The 8535-nt window shown below is 34.1% G+C and overlaps 1 protein-coding gene across 1 annotated transcript; it reads left to right on the forward strand.

Annotated features, from left to right (window-relative positions):
- Positions 1-4112: 4112 nt before the first annotated feature.
- Positions 4113-6088, forward strand: LOC113272703 (protein PFC0760c-like). Its single transcript, XM_026522504.1, has 3 exons — positions 4113-4865; positions 5318-5470; positions 5780-6088. Exons 1-3 carry the CDS (start codon positions 4113-4115, stop codon positions 6086-6088), a joined length of 1215 nt encoding a protein of 404 aa, XP_026378289.1.
- Positions 6089-8535: the final 2447 nt, after the last annotated feature.

The raw sequence follows: 8535 nt of genomic DNA on the forward strand, positions 1-8535 counted from the left end.
TAACTGTTTACCAAAAAAAAATGCAGCATAGATTTCCCCGTTAGTGAACCGGAGAAGAATTCGCTTACCCTTTATGAAAGTTCCTGAGTTCTCATTTCAAATGAAATTTTTGATCAACCATCGTCAATAATCAGTTAGACTTTCTTGTGATCATTGATGAGTTTGGTTAGTCATTTTTTTTATTCCTCGAGAAAATCTAGTTGCGACTTAATATTCAAGATCTTGAAATTTAGCTGTTTTATTTCCTTAATATAATTTCTCTATGATGGAAAATTGTTCACATGGTCAAGCAAATTCGGCCATTAAATTATTTCATTGGATTCATCCTAATGAATTAACATGAGTAATTAGACTTAGTACCCAACAGCTCACCAAAGTTGCGATTGGGTCCCAAAAAATTTAATATTAGAGTTTGGTATCAGGGTTGACCGTCTTGATAATTAGAAAACATGGTTAAATAAAGAATTTATGAGCTTAACATTAGGTTTCAATTTATTTATTAACATTGCCATTGTAGTATACATGTTTAGGGGTAATAATTGTTCATGAAATCATCAGATCTCACTACTACCCCTCAGCTTGAGCATCTCTGTTTCATCTTATTGTTAAATCCTCTTCTTAACGATTCTTGTTTTCTCCGACGGAGTTTGTGGAGTCAATATCATGGGTTTTAAAAGTTGGATTATAGGATTTGATTGTTTATTTCTTGGAATTTGGAATGAAAAGAAGAGGTGAATCGAAGAAGAAGACGATGTGGTGATAAAAGGCTTGGGGTTCGTAGGTTATGAGAACTGAAGATGGTGGAATTGAAAGATAATTTTATGGGTGTTTGAACGACAATTCAGTTAAACTGCGTGTTAATACATTAATTATGATCGAAATTGAGCATAAAAAAAGAAGATGTTGGTAGCCATAACTAAAGTGGTGACGGATTGTTGTATTACTTTTTGTGAATTCTGTTTATAGGAAAAAGATGATGACTAGATAGAAAGTACAACACAAGGAAAATATATGCTTCTGGTACTTTTTGGAGGCTTAAAATTGCTATTGTACCCACTCTTCCTCTTTCATCTTGATGATTTGATTAGTTAAATTTTTTGTTTCCTATTTTATCATCCTTTTCCGTTGTGTTGAAATTTTATGGTTTGAATCGCTCCTACATGATAGGTATTGGGAGTTTCATCCGTTGAAAACCTACATGTCCAAAGCTAATTTTAATTCTGCATGTGGTTTCATCATTTTAGAGCTTCTCCAGTAAAGGGTGAGGGTTTTATTTTTTTCATGACACACAGGATTTTAGACCCTCATTTACATTAAATTCATCTCCAACAGTGGGTCATATGAATTATGAAGGGTGTTAAAATAAATATGAGGTCTTGGAGAAGGTCTTATTTAGACCTTGTGAATGACCTCCATATCATCACTTTAACTATATTTTGATTTTTTTTATTTTTAAATAAATTGTTATGAACCAATAGAAAGAGGGAATCAATTTTATCATTACTCAAAACAACAAATCTTAAAAATATGACCCCACACTATTGGAGATAGTTCATGAGCAAAGTATTACTATTTTTGCCACATATATATGACCCCATAAATAAGGATCTAAATAAGAATTCCACATAGAATTTTTAGCACCCACTGTTGGAGATGCTCTTATAGATTGAACTCTATTTGCTCGCGGAAATGTCTAAAAAAGTATAATCCACACCATTGGATTCTATTGATTCTCACCCATTAGATGTGTTTTAGATGGATTTCGAATTTATACGTGATTCACACGCTAACGGTAACCGATGTCGTTAACTAAATAAAAAATTAATTAAGATTAAAATTGTTTTTTTAACGGTCAAGACGGTCAACAGGGCTGTCTTAGCCACTAGGCGAGCTAGGCGGTCGCCTAGGGCCGCAATTTTTATTACCTATATTCAATAGTTCATGTGAGAATATGATAGACGCATTTATGTGTCTATTTTGTTTTCAATTATGTGTATTGTTAGTGCTCGATTTTGTACTTATTTGATTATTTTATGTTTTTGTAGGTGTTTTTGGAGAAATAAGTTTTTGCGGAAAATTGGCTCAAAAAGTGGTATTTGCGCTCGTGGGAGAAAATCACTAAAGACACCCTTCATTTGGATAAGGGGCACCTCAATTACTAAGGGGCACCCATTTAATATTTACACTCCAGGACACCCTAAGTGTTAAAGGCACCCAGTAGCAGGATAAGGGGCGTTATCTTCTACATTTGAATTTTTGCTTTTTGTCGGGAAACTTGTTGCAGCGAAGTTCAGTTTTAGGGTTTGATTTTTGGAGAGGTTATAGAGAGATTCAAATACGAAGCTTGTTTGCGTTGGATTATACTTGACTAAACAGGGCTGGTATAATGGATTTAACAGATTAAATTGGCCTGGATAATCAGTTCTCGGCAAACAGGGAAGAAGAACTGCGTACTTCTGAAGCTGATATTTTGGAGAGTTTCAAGGGTTAATTTGCTGCGATATTCTTGTTACCTATTTAACAAGATTAGTGACGTGATTGGGGAGTAGAAAAAGGAATCAAAATCTTCTTATATGTGGTAGTTATCTAAAATAGGGAGAGAAAAGCTATTTACGGCAACATGCAGATAATCTTGGTCCTGTTTTAATTATTTTTGAAAGTTATAGAGAAGATATTCCCTGTTAGATTCAACTCTATCCCATACGAAGAGTTTCAGTTGAAACAGAAGCCGCGTGAAACAAAAAAAAGGAAACATTTTCCTGTAGCTTTTGGTTAAAGAAAAGATAGAGATTCTCGGGATTTAATTACCCTGTGCTGTATAAAATGGTTAGTACGAGTCACAGGCAAGGTGTCGAGAGTTTAGGGGAGTTAGAGGTCCGGTCAGAAGCCATAGAATCGAAGAAAGAAGACTTGCAGAGGTGTTCTCTGCTGCTGCTGAAGAAGGAGAAAATGAAGAACGTTGGACCTACAGAGACAGTCGCAGTTGTGCTACACTAGAAAACTATCGTTCTTCTACAGTCTTAGAAGCTTGCAACAGTCTGTAACACCCTTACAGCGTTGCAAATCTCTGTGTTACACAATTTCTTCAATGAAACACCTTTTTGAGCTATGGATTATTAATTTGTACGTGTTTTTGATATGAGGAGCTAAACCCCAACACTAGGATGATGGAGGAAGCCATATTTCATGCGTGTGGTAATTATATTTAATTCTTGCATGACTTTTTGCATGGATTATTAATTGTTTTATGGTTTTTATTGAACGGTTGTGATTTCAATTGATGGGTTATACTTAGGTTAAGTCTTTTGATATCCCATGCTTTAGATTTACAGTCGTTGCTTTTCAAAACTCTACCTTGGCAAGGAAACAGAGTCAATACTCTATTTGAGCTATAATTGTATAGAATAAATATATGAATCGCATGAATGAATTTATTGGTGGAATCCTGAGTCCCAATCTCTCGTAACATTAAGTGAAATCAAAATTAAGTCTGAAATCAAAATCTTTAAAAAATCCGAGCGAACGATACTTTACATACCACTGTAAAAATTACATCAGAATACGAGAATTTTTTTCCTCTTTCTTTTTTCGCGAAACAGACAGAGATAAAGTCATTAGATTACGAATGAAAATCTCAATCAAAATCAATCAATCAATCAACACTATCAATTCATAAGATTTGTGACAAGGTATTGGTATTTCGATTTCTTACTTATTATTGCAAACTAATTTGTTGTTTATGATTTTTATCATTTGAGTAAAATTTGTTAGGGTTTTGAATCATATGCCAAGGTTGGGAATTGGGATATTTATGAATTCTGATTAGAACAAACATAAACTGTAGATTTTAGGTGCTAATTAGAATTACATATTTGGGTGTTAACTAGAATTAGAATTGTGGTGTCATGTGGATTGTGGTTGTGGTTGTGGACAATGGATTCTTGGGGTTTAGTTATTTTTGATAATCCTTTTTCTTTTTAGTTTTGATCACAAGATAATTCATTGTATGACAGTATGACTGTATGAGACTGATCTATTTTAGTTCCCCCTTTTGTTGTTTACTTGTTTATGTAAGGGAACACACAATTGACCGACAAGACGATTCGTCAATCATGGTTAGAAAGCAGAAAAATGGACATGCTAAAGCGATAATACGACAAAAAAAGGATGACATCGAAATATCTCAAGTTGGAGATATGTTTAAATATTTCGAACCAACAATCATACAGCACACAAGGGACAATGAAAGCGATGAAGACGAGGCAAATAATATTGATAGTGATGAGGAGTATGAAAATTTGGTCAATAATATGTTAGAAGAGGATGATTTATTGAATGACAGAGAAGATGATGAAAATGTCCAGGAAGAGGCAAGTGAAAAAGAACAGGAACTAGATGACGGTGAAAATGAGATTATGCAAGATGAGGTACAAAATGAAGAATACGGACCAGTAAATATTCATGATCCAGGGAATTGGAATAATATTAAAATTAACCAGTATCTGAGAGATTGCTTAGTAGAAAATGGACCCGTAAGAAGAAACAACGTTGATTTTATTTTTCCTAAAGATGTCGAAAAGAGAAACTTTGATTATGACCACTACTCAAGATATCTGAGCAATGGGGAAACTGAAGACAGAAAATGGCTAGTGTATTCAAATGTTTCGGATCGTGTGTTCTGTTTTTGTTGCAAATTTTTCAAGCAAGGTGGGTGTAATATGCAGCTGGATACGAATGGTAGTAAAGATTGGCATAATATGAGTGCTAAGCTTTCACGTCATGAAACCTCCACTGTGCACTTAAATGCCATGAATAAATGGAAAGAACTTGAAATCAGACTTTCCAAGAATGAAACTATTGATAAGGTGATCCATGAACAAATCAAGAGGGAGAAAGAATATTGGAAACAAGTCCTAATAAGATTAGTCGTTTTTATAAGAACTCTTGCTAAAATAATTTGGCATTCCGTGGAGTAAACGACAAGGTTGGGGTGGCGAATAACGGTAACTTCTTAAGCTTTGTTGAAATGATTGCAGAATTTGATTTGTTGATGCAAGAACATCTTAGACGTATTAAAGATCATGAAGTTTATCATCATTATCTTGGTCCATTAATCCAAAATGAATTAATTGTATTATTGGCACGACATGTGAACGACAAAATTGTTCAGAAAATTCAAGAAACAAAATATTTTTCCGTAATACTTGATTGTACTCCAGACATAAGTAATGAAAAGCAAATGTCTCTTATTATAAGATGTGTAGATGTTTCCACGTCTCCGACCAAAGTTTAAGAGTACTTTTTGGGATTTGTAAAGGTGGACGACTCAACGGGAAGAGGACTTTTTAATAAACTTGAAGAACTCTTGCAGAACCTAAACCTTGATATTAGGAACATTAGAGGGCGAGGGTACGATAATGGAGCTAATATGACCGGAAAAAATAAAGGGGTACAAAAGAGACTACTGAAGGTAAATCCTAGAGGTTTTCATATGCCATGTGCTTGTCATAGTCTAAACCTTGCACTTTGCGATATGGATAGTTCATGTCCTAGAGCAGTCTCCTTTTTCCAAGTTGTGCAACATATACACAATTTCTTTTCAGCATCTACAAAACGTTTGACAGTGTTTAAGAAACATGTAAAAGGTCTTACGGTTAAACCATTATCTGATACTCGATGGGAAAGTCATATTTAAGCTATCAAAGCAATCCGATTTCAAGCTCCGGAAATACGAGATTCCTTACAAGAGTTGTCAACTTCTGCTGATTTTGATGCGAAGACAAGGGGTACTGCTTACTCTATATTGACCCGAGAGATTGATAATTTTGAGCTTATACTTGGTATGGTTGTTTGGCATAGAGCACTTCTTGCGGTTAACTCTGTGAGCATTAAACTTCAAACCGAAGATATGTATCTTGATGATGTTGTTACTAAATTAAAAGATCTTGTTTCTTTCTTTAAGGAATACAGAAAGGATGGATTTGAGGAGGCATTGGAAGAAGCTAAAACACCTGCAGCATTTTTGAATATAGAGCATGTTTTCTATGAGGTACAAGTAAGAAAAGAAAGAAGCAATTTGATGAAATAGAGAAAGTACAACCACCACTACAAGGTATGAAAGCTTTCCGAGTTGAATACTTCAATTATATAATGGACCAAGCTATTTCTTCTCTCAAACGTAGGTTTAAACAATTTCAAGCATACGAGGAAAATTTTGGGTTTTTATTTCATATAGAAAAATTAAGGTCTCTTGATGATAATACTTTAAGGGATTCTTGTGTTAAACTTGAAAAATACCTAAGCTATGAGATGGAATTAGATATTAATGGGAATGAGTTATATACGGAGTTGAAGGTTTTATGAAGTTTTTTGCCTAAGAAAGCCGGAAAGGCTATCGAAGTGTTGAATTTCTTAACTGATATGGGCGGCTGCTATTCAAATGCGTCTATTGCATACAGAATTTTACTAACAATCCCTGTTACAGTTGCTTCTGCAGAGAGAAGTTTTTCGAAGTTAAAGTTGATCAAGTCCTACCTGCGATCAACGATGTCTTAAGAGAGATTAAACGGGCTAGCGATGTTATCTATTGAAGCGGATATGCTACGTGGTATTGACAACGACAGTATTATAAATGAGTTTGCAGCGGTAAATGCCGGGAGGTCGATCTTTACATCCATTACTAGCATCGTGTCTTCTTCAAAAAAAATGATAAATATTTGTTGATATTACTGTCAGGTAAATTTTCTGTTTGTTAGTATTACACTTAAATCATCATTTGCTGTCAAGATTTTTTTTATTGTAGTGTGTGGGTGATTTTGTAATAAGAAAAGGGCCCATTTTGTTTTCTTCGCCTAGAGCACCATAATACTGTAAGACGGCCCTGACGGTCAATTGGAGTTTTGGTTATCAAACTTTAAATTTTTGGGACCCAAACCCACTTTAGTAGCAAAGTTGGGTAATAAAGTCCAAATAACTCATTAAAAATTGGTGAATCTTGTATAGGTCATAATCAATAACTATAGTTGTGCGACATTAGCATTGCAAGTCCACAACCTTCGAGTTACCCGTCCATGACATCTTTAATGCCTCGTTCCAAGACGAGTCTAATCTAGTGATTCCTTGAAATTATTCATACTGTATCATATAAATAATGCTTTGATGCAAGGGATCTTATAATATAATTCATATGTTAGTCACCGTAGAGACTTTCACCTACCAAATAATAAGAACATGACTTTTGGTAAGTTCATCGTAATATCTGAATTAATTAAAAGAACAAATTACCAAGTACTCATTTGAAATGACTATGGTACCAAGTACATCACAAATTTTTAGATATCAACCTATACAAAGACACACCTTATGTAATCTAATACAGATATGGACCGTCAAGGAGATCGTGAAATTGTAGACTTGTTACTTAGGAATCTGAACCAATTTATGGGATCAAACCAAGTGTTTGATTAACACACAAGTGTATTTCCTTTAATTATAAAGACAAAACTATACTAATGCAGAAGCAAAGTAAATCACATGATGCACAAAATTTTGTTAACGAGGAAAACTGCAAGGCAGAAAACCCCGGGACCTAGTCCGGTTTTGAATATGCTCATAATTAAGTTGTTATGCAAAGTCTACCGCAACTTCTTATAATTGAAACTAAGTAATATGATTCCAAATTACGTAGTTCCTTCAGTATACCTGCGCCTATAACCAATCTGGTCTAGGCACGTAAATCCTAAGATAAAGTCTACTGTCTCAAGTTGCTTCACCTGCTATAAAGACCTCAACAACTTAACTCCCTTGGATCGTAATCTGAAACATTAATAGACCAATTTGTTTCTGTAAACCAACCAAGTTAATCAGAGATAAGTTGAATACAAAGGTTCTTCCGTTTAATCACTATAAACTCCTTTATTTGGTTACATAAACTAAGATCAAGATTATCAAATAATCAATCGTAGTTTACAAACTATCAAAGTAGATCTCAAATAAAAACACAAAGATAGATTGTTGATCCATACAACAATCTTTAAAAAGTCTATTCGAGGTAAACAACTTATCGGATCCCAGTCAATCGAGTGTCCACAAAGTTATCATAAAGATCGGAATACCAAAAAAACATCTTCTAGTCTTCATTTTCGGTCTTCAAAGTACTTGCACAAACAACTTAATTCCACTAATGATCGATCACACACAGAATGAAGTCCTTTAACAATAATGATCAAAAGTCATATCTTCAGATCTAGATGCAATAAAGTAAATATGAAATCCTCGATCCTTGAACTAGTTAAAGTGACCTTATATAAGAAGAGAAAGATCACAAAATAGATAAAATAGATCTTTCAAGGTTCAACTTTAACGTCAGTCAGTCAAATCAATAATAAAAAACTAAAATAACAATACGATTCTTAGTTTCCCACCAACAATACTATTAGAGATTCTTTGATCCCACAAAAGTCTTTAAATGAAGGGAAAATAAGAGATTTCACCTAATTAAGATACTCTTCTCTCGAACGAATATTACAAGGGTAA

Source organism: Papaver somniferum, chromosome 4 (assembly GCF_003573695.1).
Source record: "Papaver somniferum cultivar HN1 chromosome 4, ASM357369v1, whole genome shotgun sequence".
NCBI classification, from domain to species: Eukaryota; Viridiplantae; Streptophyta; class Magnoliopsida; order Ranunculales; family Papaveraceae; genus Papaver; species Papaver somniferum.